Here is a 15,996-nt window from a genome sequence, read left to right as displayed (position 1 = left end):
TCTGATTGGTCAACTCATTCATGGGGACTTGCATGGTGGACACTTTTTCTTAAGACTAAGAAAATTGTATAACCATTAGCTATGTTTCCATCCATGTATTTTTATACGAATTGTAAGATATCGCATACAAAAAAAACGCTGGATGGAAACACCAGATGTGAATTAAATCTCCAAAATGCACATAATCTTATTAACATTACAAATTAATTGACATAAACTATGATGGAAACACATTTACTGAATAAATTCCTCGATGCGCAAACAAAAAAAAGTCATGTGACTTTGCCTCAACAGATCATGTGATTGGATAATTGACTCAGAAAAGTAAAAATGGCGGAGAGCGAGATGCGGCAGTTTCAACGGAAGTGACTGTTTTGTCCTTTTAACACATGGGATGGAAACGGTGCTTTATTTGCAAATGTTTTATGCGACGTTCCACTTTTTCGCATTAAATTCGCAGCTTGGGTTCAAACATAGCCATTGATATGGTGAAGTTTTCCGTATGAAGACGTTTCTTTAACATTTACGGAAGCAGTCTTAAGTGTATGTTGGAAAGTCTTGCGACAGTTGAGTTTGCGGGTTTCTGGTTTGTTGATAACACAAGCTACGTTTTTAAGTCTTATTAAGCTAAAGATAAAAAAAAGAGAGGCTGGTGACGGAAAGACGGAATGTGACGGAATGACTGTTTATAGTGGCTATAACATAAGCGAGAACGGGAACTAACTTGTTCCAATTAAACATTTAAATGTAACTATAAATAGTTCAAAATTACGAAGAGTTGTTCTTTAATAAATAAATGAAAATGTTAGCATTGGCAAATTGCTGAGGTGTAAGAGGTATGGGACATACTGAAATAGGAAAATCATCCACTACGAAAGCCCAGTGAAAATCCTCCACTAAAAGACATCACCTCAAAGTTTCAAATATACTTTATTTTTGGAATACACATGTATTTCTAATGACAGTGTAAGTGTTACAGACTTTTGAATCACACGAGACAATCACACGTCTGCACGCAATCTGCTCTAATGATCTAATGATGGCTGTGATTATGCTGAGGTCTGTTCATGGATACTGAGGTTCAAACTTTAATGTCAATAGAGTAGAGGTTAAAATGCTTGGCTGTGAATGTTGTAGGTCAATCATGAGTTGTAAATGTGGCTGTTGATCCAGTAGATGAACTTGGCCACCCTGGTGTACACTCCGGGAAAGTTAGGTCTGCCACAGCCCGACCCCCAGCTTACGATTCCCGTCAGAAACCAGCGTCCACCTTCCGACGCCTGGCACGACAGAGGACCACCGGAGTCCCCCTGCCGACAAAGAAGAACATAAAGACACCGAGAAAGACTTGAAAGGACAGTCGAGGACATTATTGTTTTTTTTTAATTATTGAGATTTAAGCTAGCATGGTAAGTGCAGGAGTGTTAGAATGGACAATTTGTGAGTCGGACCTGTAAAAACCTTCAAACTGATTTTCACACGTGGCTCAGTTGCAGAAATTTGAGACAAACGTCATGCTTTAGTTGCACTCACTCGGCAGGCGTCTCGCTCTCCACTGGGTACTCCTGCACACAGCATGCGGGGAGAGACAGGACCGTACGCCCTCTTACACTCACTCTGACTCAGGACGTTTACCTCAGCCTTCTGAAGCACCGTGGGTAGGACCTTATCTGTGGAAAACACCAAAGAGGGACACATTGAGCACTTTCTGTTGAAAGACTACTAAATCGTTGCTGCAGATGCATTACCAATGGATTAAAGTGACACTAAATTTGAATCCTTTTAGGGGAACTTATTTAAGTGAAAAAATATTTGTAGCATTTTTTTTCCTTAGTGATCGAGGGATAGTGTATAACAACCATATGTATTATTACTGATTAAAAAAATATATTTCTGTCTCTGTGCATGTGCTTGTAGTCAAAACATGTTTAGAGTTGGGCTAGAGTCACTGGATTTTGATGGAATTCATGGAAGAATATGGAAGAAATTCAGATTGCTGCTGACAAGGGATGCAAATTACCAAGGTAAAAAAAATGGTAAATTTGAATGAATTTTTTAATGAATTTTCAATGGTTATGGGTTACTGATCAGAAGGTCATGGGTTCAAGCCCCACCACTGTTGAGCTACCACTGCTGGCCCTTAACCCCCTCTGCTTGAGGAGCACTGTATCATGGCTGACCCTGCGTTCTGATCCCAAGCTGGCATATGAAGAAAAGATTTTCACTGTGCTGTAATGTATATGTGACAAAAAAATAAAGGCTGCTGCGTTAGAGATCTGTGTTGAAACAGTATTATTGAAAAATCTGGGTTGGTATTAAAAGCGCAAGAGGAAAATGCTACTGCTTTATAATCTATGTGTGGCGGCCTGGGAAACCCTTCATGTTGTTAACGTTTGGCATTTTCTGATTTCGAAGGTTTCCGTTAGGAATGTATCAATCAAACACAAGTAAATTTCTAGCATTTTTGCGTGCAAAGTCATCATAGGAAGAAAACCCCTTACCTTTTCACGCAAGCACCATGTCAACAATTTATTATTTAAAACGGAGGAAAATGTATAGTCTTATTGTATTTTCGATGAGTTTACAGGTCGATTATGAGTTCCACATGTTAGGAATTGCTTGGTTTTAGGCATCCATGAGAAATTTCTAGTATCAGTAGCTATGAATCTGTGCTAAGAAATATGTGAACTCAGAAGTCTTATTCAGTAATACGTATGAGCGGATTCTTCATGTTCATCCAGCTACATGTCTCACCCTGTTCGGAGCGGTAGCCCCAGCCGGTCACCCAGCAGCGGTGTTTCTCTGTGAGGGTCTGTGATGGCGCGGGCAGGCACACAGGCTGGATAAAGGGGGCCAGGTTGCTGGGCCACGCCTTTCTGAGCTGCAGCAGGGCGATGTCGTAGTCAAAGTTTCGAGCATTGTAGTACTCATGCACTACGATGCGGCGGATCTCTGCCATGTGCTTAGCACTGCCCTGAGTCAACATGCCCAGGTGAGCCATCCACTGGCGAGGGTCTGAGAGTCTGGTGAGGTCAAAGGTTAAAGGTTGTAGTGGTTTAGATAGAGTGATAGTTCTTTTTCTTATATATAGTTAATAAACTAGTGTTGGATAAGTTAGCAAGCTAAAGCAATGAATACAGTCTAGCCTTATTGTTTACATCGAATACTTAATTAACATCCTCAACAGTGTTTTCACTAATATACAAACTTACTTAAAAGAATGTTCCATGTACTACTAATCATCCAGACTTGTCCATAGTATATACAGTACGTTTACTTATTATTGTGTAACGTAGCTCATGTTTGTGTCTTCGTTTCAGAATGATATAAGGTATCAGGAATTGACATGATCTTACCTCTCTTTGCTGAAGCAGTGTGCAGCGGAGATGAGCCACTCGCTGGTGATAACGGAGGCGCCGCAGTACAGATGGCCTGAGAAATGCAAGCTGACCTGCCATGGCCACTCCCCTTCTGCAGCATTGACTCCACCCACCACTCGCTCCTGAGGAGTTGTGCTTTCCATCACACGTTTCACAGGTGTGGACTGACCACACGCTTCAACGCGGAACATGTACAGTTATGGTCACATTACAGACATGAAAAATTCGATGCATTAGAGGCGGTCCTGGTTTTCAGTACGTCACAGTATTGTTGTTTTTGTTTTATTTGGGAGACATTAAATTAAAAGAGACTTAAAGGTTATCCTATAGGTACGTAACCGGTTTTGCCTGTTATTGAAAGTTTTAGAGGGAAATTATTTGAGTGAACTGTGTGATCAAAGTGTGAAAAATAGTCTCTGTTGTAGTCTCGGAATAGTTCATAGGTGTTATTACATCATAAAATATAAGAGCCAATCATGTTTCATTATGCAAATGCGAGCCTTGCAAAATGTCTTCTGTGATTATGCGATTTACCGGAGCAGTGAGTGGGTCATTTAGGGTAAATCCTATTTACACCTTCATACAATCTGGATTTCTTTATGAGGATAAGGCCATTCTGTGCCTTTTTGTATTGTCATTTTACTACCGTCAGATTACAGCTGACATTGGGAAATTTTCCTCTTCGTTATCATAAAGAGCATTTCTACAAAGCCTGAAAAAAAACCAGAATTTTTTAATGAACTGTGCTGTAATTTTGCATGCAGTTTGAGAAAGAGAGAAGCTGACAGATGGTCCTGAAGTGCGGCGTCTTATTAAATCCATACAGGCCTTTGCTACGGAGCCGGAGCAGTGATCAAAGCCCAGCCTTTTCATATCAAACCTATCCCAAAATCACCGCCAACACACACTGCAATTAACACAGCGGGTTCAGCGCACTGCAGGTGAACCCGTACAGAGTGGAGCTAACACTAACAATGTCCTCATGGAAGCACGGCCGAGATGGGAGGTGAGTCATTGCGCTAATTACAGTGCTTAGAAATGAAGTCTGTGGGCGGCTTTCCAGCACAGAACATTGATTAGCTGAACTAACTGAAATCCAAGCCGACCAAATCATTTTCCTAATTACAATTACTCAACTCGAAAGTTTAAATAAACAAACACCGTTAATGTAATCAAAAGTAAAGGGCTTGGGGTAAGTAAAGGCCACATGCTTTGTGAGAACTCACCACAGTCCTTCTCATCGCTGCGGTCGAGACAGTCATGAAATCCGTCACACTTTGCATTTTTCTTTAAGATACACGCTCCATTGCTGCACTGATACCACATCCCAGAGCAGCCCGTCTCTGCAGAGCATCAACCATTCTGTCAGACCAACATCTCACAAAAACGCTCAGGGTTAACTCTTTCAGGCATGAAATATTAACATCTCACATTCAGCCATCTTGGATTGAAAGCGACATTGGAGTAACGGTCTCAAAAACAGACTCACAAAACACTGCTCCAAACAGTGTGAATATCACAGATGTGTGTGTACATGAAGGAAATTGTACCTTGAGTACAGTTGGTTTCATCTCGTCCATTGGGACAATCATTCTCTCCATCGCATACATAAAGAGGGTGAAGAGGAGTCAGGCTGCCGCAGTTTTTAAAGGGTTTTGCTGCAAATTTACACAAATACAAGTATTTACAAATGCTTTCAGATTAGTACTAAGAAATTCACTCTTAGTAGTCACTTACAATTGTAGGATAAGTCCTGTGATCCTAAACTTTTAAGTGATATACACTGTATGACCAAAAGTTTGTGGACACCTGACCATAAATACCAATGTGCTTCCAACTTTGTGGCAACAAAGTTGGAAGCACATGGGTATGATGGTCAGGTGTCCACAAACGTTTGGTCTTATAGTGTACACACAACTGTATAGAATGTCTCTGTATGCTGTAGATTTACAATTTCCCTTCACTGGAACTAAGAGGTCCAAACCTGTTCCAGCATGACAATGCGCCTGTGCACAAAGTGTGCTCCATGTAGACATGGTTTGCCAATGTTGGACTGGGAGAACTTGAGTGTCCTGCACAGAGCCCTGACCTCAACCCCACTGAACACCTTTGGGATGAACTGGAACACCGACTGCATCCCAAGCCTCCGCACCCAACATCAGTGCCAGTGGCTAACCCTAACCCTAACCCTAACCCTAAGGGGGAATAAATCTGGAATGGGATCTTCAGCAAGCGTGTGTTGGTCAGGTGCCCTCAATCTTTTGGCCATAGAGTGTATGTATTTTATCAGGATATTTTAATTAGCTTAGGACTACTAAAGCATTACACTTTAGTATGTGTCCTTGTACTGAGAGCAGAACCGACTCCAAACTTGCCTATAATGTTAGTCTAAGGGCAGCTGTTCAGTTTTGTCAATGAAGATTTAAAATATGCGACTATATTACACAAATTCAATACTGTAGCTTTTACATTACATACATGACAGATGCAGTTTATAGAAATTAGGTTGAAAAATTCTGGAGCCGTCAGACATCTATAATGCAGACAATTTTACTGGTTTGTTTAGTGACGGAGAAAAGGTTGACATACAACAGAAGACCTCATCGCTCTCATCCTGACAGTCATCCAGGCCATCACAGCGGCGTTCCTTTTCCACACACAACCCTGTGGCGCACAAGAAGTGACCCTCAGGACACGCTGGAGGAAGAAAAAAAAATCCCAAGGATGAGTCATGTCATCCATGGTGATGTTAACAATGTGGAAGCTTTTCAGCAGAAATATATCTACCCAGATATATATATATATATATATATATATATATATATATATATATATATATATATATATATATATACTGTATGTAATAAATATAATATATTCCAATATATTGACATCAAATTGTAACGAGTTCCACTATCATCTGGGGGCATCACTGCGCTCACGCTGGCTGATGTTGAAGGCACTGTAGGTGGCGCTGAAAGGCAGCTCTGAACTGCGGGAGCTGCAGCGAAACACCACCTCCACGCTTCTCTCAGGAACACGGAAGATGGTCGCGTGACTCACGTAGCGGCCGCAGTATCTGCAGGATCACGATGGCGGAGCAAACCCCCGGTTATCAATCCGAGCTCGCATTCCGTCATCATTACACTCTAACCAAATATACGATCACTCACATGATCTCATTGACCTTCCACCAGCCGTGTTCACATGGAGTCAGGTCTTTCGGTGACAGGATGTAGTTCTGAAACTTCAGAGCCACACCTAGAGAAGTACTGTGGGTCTAAAATGAGTCAAACAACCTCAGTCTTATCGAATACTAACATCAAACGTCATATACACTTTTAAAGCAAGACGTCGGTAACTATTTCATCGAATAAATATTCGGTGTGGTGACGTACCTGAAGCCTCCATGTGCAGGAGCACAGCGGGGGGAGAAGACTGGGGTAAAACGGGCTGGTCATTTCGCCTGCTTCACTCGGAGCCGCTGGAATCTCACTTACACTCAGGCACTCTACAGTGATATAAGAGAGATAAAGGATGAGTACAACTTCTAGAACTTAAATCACTTTGCTGCTTATACAGCACTAAAGAACCACAGAGATCAGACTTATCTATCTCTCTGTCTGTCTTTCTCACATTCTCTCTCTCTCACACACACACACACACACAGATATGCACACACCCGCCTCAGGAACGGCCTGGAAGAATCCTCGGAAGCTCTTGTTGCCTTGCGTGAGTCTGAAGGAAAGCAGCATGACGTTAGAGGTGGAGACGAGAGAGACTGGAACCCGCACTGCCTCACACAACCTACAGGAAAAAAGACACTCAATGTGCAAGTGCACATACTTACTCTATATTATATCCTCCTTATTGTATATCCAGGAGGCCAACGGTTTTATTTCTTTAATGACGTGATGATGGTGGAGCTCACTATCAACTGCTATTGACTACTATTAATGTAGTTGATATTAGCCTGATTTAAACATGAACCTGTGCAAGGTTTTGGCTCTCATAGGCAGCAGTGCGTCGAACACAGTGAGAGCATCGTATATGCAGTCACTTGGCTCGATGTCCATGCTGTTCACCGTGAGTCGGATGACGGTGCCCGGAGCAGACGTGAGCTTGACGTGGCAGCTCAGACCCCCCCAGGATGAGAAAACGTTCAGTGGGACTCTCACATCGGGGAGGCCTGCGTACAGCTTATCCACACACTCAGAACCTGAGAAAGAGGCAAAGAGGTATGAAGATTAACCCCAAACTCAGAGCCATGGGATTGTGATACACATGCAGTCATGCCAATCAAACACCAAAAGTATTACCTGCAGCGATTGATGTGTAATCTGAGCGAAGAGCAACTACGGAGAAAAAAGTGTAATAAATATACACTGGCAGTGTTTTGTTTTGTTTTTTTTAATGATATATTTTGAATTTTGGTAAAACATACAACAGGTTCATGTAAATGTTTTTTAAAAAGAGATTATTTAATTAAGGAATAAGTATTAAGTGAATTAAGGAGGAAAAGGTAACCCCTTCAAATCCTGAGAGTGGCCTGTTAATACATAATAATAATAATAGATAGTTAATAGATCTTTTTGGTGAAACAGTATAATCCATCCATCCATCCATCCATCCATCCATTTTCCATATTGCTTATTCTACACAGGTTCGCGGGGAGCCTGGAGCCTATCCCAGGGAATTTGTGGCACAAGGTGGGGGACACCCTGGATGGGGTGCCATCCCTTTGCAGGTAACAAGCACACACATATTCACACACTGCAGACAATTTGGTAATGTCAATCCGGCATGTCTTTGGATTGGGGGAGGAAACCAGAGTACCCGGAGGAAACCCCCAAAGCACGGGGAGAATATGCAGTGGTAGCTCAAGTTAAGACGTTGGACTTCTGATCGGAAGGTCGAAGTTCAAATCCCACCAAGCTTCCACTGCTGAGCCCTTGAGGCAAGGCAACTGTATAAAATGAGATAAGTCGCTCTAGATAAGGGTGTCTGCCAAATGCCGTAAATAAATGACATGCAAGATCACGAGCACAGGAAGGAGGCGGGATCCAAACCCCCAACCCTGGAGGGGTGAGGCAAACGTGCCAACCACTAATCCACCATGCCCCCACACAATAATTATAATATTTATAACATAAAAAGCTTGTACTTGTTTCTCAGCCTCATGTAGACTTAGCATATGTCTCATTCTGGCTATGTTTCTCTAATAATAACAACATGTCTTTTATGTCTTTTACACATTCGGCTATGTTGCATATATAGCAGTGTTGCTGCATCTGGTTGAACCGATAAGTGTAATTGTGTATCATCTATGTAGAAGTGAAAAGGGAGAATAATGAGAGAATAAACAGAGAGTTAAAAAGCAAACCTTGTGAGACACCATGCTCTCATTTTTACACGCTTAAAAAATGTATAACCCTTAAAGGGCCTTCAGTCGTCCCTCATTAGAAAATCCATTTAGGAAGATGTTGGAACGACTAGAACCTGTCAGGCGTTTAACATTTCTTTGTATGTGGTACTGTACAGTCTTAGAAAGACGTTTTCTTCAAAGGTCTTTTAATAGTTCATGGGATAATTACAGGTCCTTAGCCTCCTAAAAGGGTTCAATAATAAGGCAATAACTTGTCTGTCTATTACAATATCTATAATAATTTAATACATCAGTAACTGTAAGAACAGTTTAATAACGTCTGCACGGTGCATGTACAGTACTACTGCATATGGATGAGTAGAAACAGTGCGTATATCATGTCAGTATATATTCATTTAAAGTGTAGTCTCTGGATCACAGCCTCAGACAGGTATCGCTCGTCTTACTGTTGATGAAGATGGAGTCGAAGTCTACTGGCAGCCCCAGCAGGAAGCCCACAGAGGATCTGTTCTTAAGGGATGTGAGCACTGAGTCTCTGAGGATCGCACTGATACACTCCTCACACACTGCTGGAGTCTTTAGCCTTGGCACCACGAAGATCATCCAGAAATGCACCAGCACACCACCTTTATCATTGTTACTGATGAGGGCAAGACGAGAACACAGCACATGCACAAGGTTTCCTTTCAAAACTCTCGGGTATGTTTTCAACACTTTCTTAAATGTTCTTGCAAATTAAAGGAATACTTCCTTTGAATTTTTTAGTTTACACAGTTCACCACTTACACCAAATGTAATCAATCATGTTTGGCATATGAACTTAGCCTTCTTTAGTTTTGCACTGGAGCGACAAGGCTAATGTAGCTGACAATGAAAACTACAAGGCTAATGTATGTAACAATGAAAACTTCCAAAGCTAATGTGCATAAAAAAATCATTACAAAAACAAAACAATAAACAACGAAAACTACAAGACTAATATAGCTAACAAGAAAAACAAAAAGCCAATGTAATTAACAGTGAAAACTAAAGGCCATAGGGCTAATAATAAATACTACAAGGCTGATGTAGCTAACAATAAATACTACAAGGCTGATGTAGCTAATAATAAATACTACAACGCTGATGTAGCTAATTCATAAATACTACAAGGCTGATGTAGGTAATAATAAATACTACAAGGCTGATGTAGCTAATAATAAATACTACAAGGCTGATGTAGCTTATAATAAATACTACAACGCTGATGTAGCTAATTAATAAATACTACAAGGCTGATGTAGGTAATAATAAATACTACAACGCTGATGTAGCTAATAATAAATACTACAAGGCTGATGTAGCTAACAATAAATACTACAAGGCAGATGTAGCTAATAATAAATACTACAAGGCTGATGTAGCTAATAATAAATACTACAACGCTGATGTAGCTAATAATAAATACTACAACGGTGATGTAGCTAATAATAAATACAACAAGGCTGATGTAGCTAATAATAATAAATACAACAAGGCAGATGTAGCTAATAATAAATACTACAAGGCTGATGTAGCTAATAATAAATACTACAACACTGATGTAGCTAATAATAAATACTACAATGTTGATGTAGCTAATTAATAAATACTACAAGGCTGATGTAGCTAATAATAAATACTACAAGGGTGAAGAACTGGATGTGGAGAAGATTTGTGGTTAGATAGACGTAGTACTCTTTAGCAACATTGGCACCTTTTGGACACCAATTGATCGACTGTGAAAGATAATAACAAACAATGAGCAAAATATTACACTGGCAGTGGTAATTATCAAATGAAAACCTCAGGACTATAGTGTGTGTGATGTCGTCAGTACCTCAGGTCAGATATGACGGTGTGTTTGTAGAGCTTCGACACTGATGATGATCTGTAGACTTTGCTTACCTTTATTGGAAACAGGAGAATATATGTAAGTTTAATATTCACTATAATGCATTTTTGTTTTTATACCACAGCACTGTTGAATTCTTGATTCTGATTGGTCAGAAGATGTTGATTTTCTATAACAGCAGCTCTGACAGAAAAAAGAGGTTGATGAGATATATGTTTCTATAAATAGACACATTGCTGTGGTTTAAGACGAATGCAAGACTTCCGGACGTGCTGTAAACAGAAAATAATAACTTTACGGCGTTAACAGTAACTCTGCGTCATCACAGCATATTATATAAGTCCCTATTTACTTACCACATTTTGTATTTGATTTGCCATGGATACAAATTCACTGGAGTCGGCATGCCGGTATTCTGGTATGAACTCTACATTGGCAACACGAAACATACCAGCGAAGTACACACCACTGTTGCTTTCTCTCCGAACTATAAGAAAGACAGTATATGACAAAGTGACCAACCAATGAATGTGTAATTGTCATTAGAAAATACTACACATACACACCTGAACGGTTTGTATGTTACACTTACATGTAAAAACCCACAGAAGTGACCACATGATCACCACAATGACAAACACCACAACTGTAATAATCAGGACCAGATTCTGCAGGTTCACCAGGGGCCTCTTCTTCACTTTCTTCACCTTCTTTGCTCTCCTTCTGCGTCTGCTGTATCTCCTACATAGCTTATCGAGCATGGCGTCCACTGTGGCCACCTCCACGGACACCTCCGTCACCTGCAGCCAACATATTAAATCATACACACAAAAACACACACACACACACACACACACACATACACACATACAAAACATGAAGATAGGAGAGATGTGAACTTGACTGCAGTAACCACTTCATACAAAGTACAAATGCACAAGAAGTTTTACAGCAAATAAAACATCGTAGATAGGATGCTAGTTTCTATTTTTTCTTGCGTGCTCTATACTAAGGATTTAAACCTCCTACACTCATGTAGGTGGAGAAATAAAATAAAGGCGGTAACATTAATTGTTAGTGGTAGATGTTAATGGTTAATATTAGGGTCAGTGGTAACTCAGTGGATAAGACGTTGGTTGTGAGTTCAAATCCCAGCACTGCCAAGCTGCCACTGCTGGGTAACGGTAGTGGTAGATGTTAGTGGTAGACATTAATGGGTAATGTAAGTGGTAGATGTTAGTGGTAGACATTAATGGGTAATGTAAGTGGTTAGTGGTAGGTGTTAGTATTATTGGTTAGTGGTAGATGTTTGTGGTAGACATTAATGGGTAATGTAAGTGGTAGATGTTAGTGGTAGACATTAATGGGTAATGTTAGTGGTAGATGTTAGTGGTAGACATTAATGGCTAATGTAAGTGGTTAGTGGTAGGTGTTAGTGTTATTGGTTAGTGGTAGATGTTTGTGGTAGACATTAATGGGTAATGTCTAGATGTTAGTGGTAGACATTAATGGGTAATGTCTAGATGTTAGTGGTAGACATTAATGGGTAATGTCTAGATGTTACTGGTAGACATTAATGGGTAATGTAAGTGGTTAGTGGTAGGTGTTAGTGTTCTTGGTTAGTGGTAGATGTTTGTGGTAGACATTAATGGGTAATGTCTAGATGTTAGTGGTAGACATTAATGGGTAATGTCTAGATGTTAGTGGTAGACATTAATGGGTAATGTTAGTGGTAGATGTTAGTGGTAGACATTAATGGGTAATGTTAGTGGTAGATGTTAGTGGTAGACATTAATGGGTCATGTAAGTGGTAGATGTTAGTGGTAAACATTAATGGGTAATGTTAGTGGTAGATGTTAGTGGTAGACATTAATGGGTCATGTAAGTGGTAGATGTTAGTGGTAGACATTAATGGGTAATGTTAGTGGTAGATGTTAGTGGTAGACATTAATGGGTAATGTTAGTGGTAGATGTTAGTGGTAAACATTAATGGGTAATGTAAGTGGTAGAATTAGTGGTAGAGGTTAATGGGTAATGTTAGTGGTAGACATTAATGAGTAATGTCTAGATGTTAGTGGTGGACATTAATGGGTAATGTTAGTGGGTAATGGTAATGTTAGTGGGTAATGTTAGTGGTAGATATTAGTGGTAAACATTAATGGGTAATGTAAATGGTAGGTGTTAGTTGTAGGTGTTAGTGGGTAATGTTAGTGGTAGACATTAATGGGTAATATCTAGATGTTAGTGGTAGACATTAATGGGTAATGTTAGTGGGTAATGTTAGTGGTAGACATTAATGAGTAATATCTAGATGTTAGTGGGTAAAGTTTGTGGTACATATTAGTGGTAGACATTAATGGGTAATGTAAATAGTAGGTGTTAGTTGTAGATGTTAGTGGTAGACATTAATGGGTAATGTTAGTGGGTAAAGTTAGTGGTAGACATTAATGAGTAATATCTAGATGTTAGTGGGTAAAGTTTGTGGTACATATTAGTGGTAGACATTAATGTGTAATGTAAATGGTAGGTGTTAGTTGTAGATGTTAGTGGTAGACATTAATGGGTAATGTTAGTGGGTAAAGTTAGTGGTAGGTGTTAGTGGGTAATGTTTACGGTAGACATTCGTGGTAGGCGTTAATGGTAGACTGTGTAGCCCAGTTGGATCCCTTTCAGAGTGAGTGATTTGAACTGGTAATTCCAACCGGTGCTGTTGTGATATCTGACAATGATAAGAACGAGCTTGCCAATCCATGCTGTCAGTGTTAATCCAAAACTCTAACCTCTGATTTCACACACACACACACACACACACACACACACACACACAAAATAATACATCACAGTACACCAGATCCTTTTAGCATTGACACCACCAACCATTTTCAAAGATGTATACAGTATCTACAGTAACGAGTTAAATCCAAGCAAATATCAACCTTACCATGAAAAACACTCGATAATGTATGCAACAAAACTTTGCGTTCATTAACGTCTCCTTCATATTATACATGTATAATAATATCTAAAAATATCTGTAAAATTTTATCTTATTGATATTACTGTAGAAATAACTCACTGTAGTATTTAAGCTATTTTTATTAAACAATAATAAAAAAAAGCTATTAAAGACAAAAACGAGTAATGATTAAATTAAATATATACATGTGAGCATACAGTTAATTTACCCTCATATTGTAATCATTACTTTTATTTTTATAATTATGTGCTTGCATTACATTTGTTTTGGAGGCTGTATATTTTACTGTTCGGACAGACACATTATTTATATTTATCTATCTATTTATTATTCTGCTAAGTAGGCTATGTATTCTGTACAGTTAATCTGATGTTAAAATGCAAATAGTGTTACTGTTTCCATGCTACAGTTTTTCCATGTTAAAGCAGTCACTTGTGTAATGTAGAAAGGATAGGTCCCCAGATTCCTGGTGGAAAACTTCCTGGTGTGTTTCTCTTACTGCTGTGTGTATGCGTTAACCAGTTCAGCCTTATGCCGTTTCAGTGAACATTTATTATTCATGCCATGTCATCTCATCCCCTCGTTTTACTTACTTACTGTACAATGAGCTGACCAAGGGCTGCTTCTTAATAGTCTCACAACCTTTCAGGACGAATTGGTTGTTTATTCATTTTCACTGAACATGGCACACGACATGTGGGCGAAAACCATTCACTTACAGGTGCTGTAAAATCTTTTGGAGTTGAAAGAAATCAAGAAAATATCCTCAGGAACTTAAACCACACAGTTGAACAGTCTACAAGATCACAGTCTCGTCTATGATCGAGTTCAGTACCAGCTGGATTATACAGTATATTTTGAAACTTTGCTGTGTATCCTTCACATAAAAATGGGAATATAGTATAAAAAGGTACATAAGTAACACTCTAATGAACTTCATGCACCTTCCCAGGTAAAATATTCACACAAGACACATAGGCTACAAAAAGTGCAAAAGATGCCCTTGATGTTTCCACTCCAGTGACAAGGGTACTTTTGGTACCTTTATTTCTGAGAGCATGGACAGAAACATTTAAGCGCACAATAATGAAGAAAAAACAAAACAAAACACCCTGACGCTTGATTAAAATGACTCACACTGACGCGGTCCTCCGGTGGCGCATCGTCTTCGCTCCCCTGGCTGCTCTCTCCGCGTGCCTCCATGCCACCGGTACATTCCTCAAACCTTAAGCTTCTTCTACCAAATTAATAACAATAACACACTCATATCCGCCATGTCCGCTCGCTCAACCGGCCGGCTGCACGTGTGTGAAGCAGCTGAGCGGCGCTTATGAGCATCCGGTGAGCGTGTGTAATTTTATCCGCACCTGCTGAGCTCCTGTTTCTGTAATTCTGTTATCTGAGAGATACGTTCAGTAGCCTACAGAGCGGCAGAGTTCTCAATATCTTCGCAGCCAGGAAGGAACTCATTTCAGATGAAAAACAAAAAACAAAATAAACAATGTTACTAAACTCCTGGTGATCACAGAATAGGATAGATTTCATTTTATGTATGGAAGCCACCTGAGGAGTAGACATTGGCTGTCTGAAAAAGGATCAATCCTGCTAGGCACGAATTCGCGCACTTCATTCACTTTTCACTACAGAGCACTGCATCACATTCTCCACTAGGGTGTGCCCATGTGCAAGAATACATGATGTTTTCACACACATGAACACACACGAACATGTACTTTAGAGGGCACTGCATCAACCGTTGTTGGGTAAATTACTCAAAAAAAGTAATCCACTACAGATTATGAATTACTACTTTAAAACTGTAATCTGAATGCATTATTGATTACTGCATGTAAAAATGAATCAGATTATTAATTACTTTACTTTCACGTTACTTTGAAAACCTTTCAAACCTAGAAAAATACACTACAAAGTGAAACTCGAAGTTCTTTCAGTAATTTCCACTCGCATCAATGTATGACATGATCAGAAAAAGTCGGATTTATCATAAAACCTGCCTCGGATGTTGTCACTGTTTGTAGGGCTACCAAACCGATAAAATATCAAACTTTTCTAACTAGGCTAGTTTGGTGTCGCTAGCTAAGGGGAGGCACAGCTAAGCTATCATTGTATGGGTTTAGCTGCTACAGTGCCATGCAAAGTACATTATCTTTCCTTCTGCTCTGCTCGTGTCATGTTCACATAAACTGGAACTCATAGATATTTAGACACCTTGTTTTCCTGCTCATCATCAGAGGATGTTACTGTGTCAGTTTCAATCCCTTTACTAGTTTAAAAAAGAAATTGGTGTATATCCATTTTTCCCCTCACACTGACTGTGTGAGCTAGTATTTGGCAGAACTGAGAGACTGTCAGCCAATAA

The 15,996-nt window shown here is 39.7% G+C and overlaps 1 protein-coding gene across 1 annotated transcript; it reads right to left on the bottom strand.

Moving 5' to 3' along the window:
* Positions 1-732: 732 nt before the first annotated feature.
* Positions 733-11,126, bottom strand: tmprss7 (transmembrane serine protease 7). Its single transcript, XM_053612234.1, has 16 exons — positions 10,996-11,126; positions 10,625-10,692; positions 9,213-9,406; positions 7,700-7,735; positions 7,371-7,599; positions 7,063-7,187; positions 6,779-6,891; positions 6,554-6,660; positions 6,323-6,459; positions 5,970-6,077; positions 4,931-5,038; positions 4,607-4,723; positions 3,357-3,555; positions 2,755-3,023; positions 1,534-1,670; positions 733-1,310 (listed from the first exon to the last, which is right to left on the bottom strand). The coding sequence occupies exons 1-16, from the start codon at positions 11,086-11,088 to the stop codon at positions 1,143-1,145; spliced, it is 2,208 nt and encodes a 735-aa protein (XP_053468209.1). The 5' UTR covers positions 11,089-11,126; the 3' UTR covers positions 733-1,142.
* Positions 11,127-15,996: the final 4,870 nt, after the last annotated feature.

This window comes from Ictalurus furcatus, chromosome 23 (assembly GCF_023375685.1).
Source record: "Ictalurus furcatus strain D&B chromosome 23, Billie_1.0, whole genome shotgun sequence".
NCBI classification, from domain to species: Eukaryota; Metazoa; Chordata; class Actinopteri; order Siluriformes; family Ictaluridae; genus Ictalurus; species Ictalurus furcatus.
This window is presented reverse-complemented; position numbering and strand designations above follow the sequence as displayed.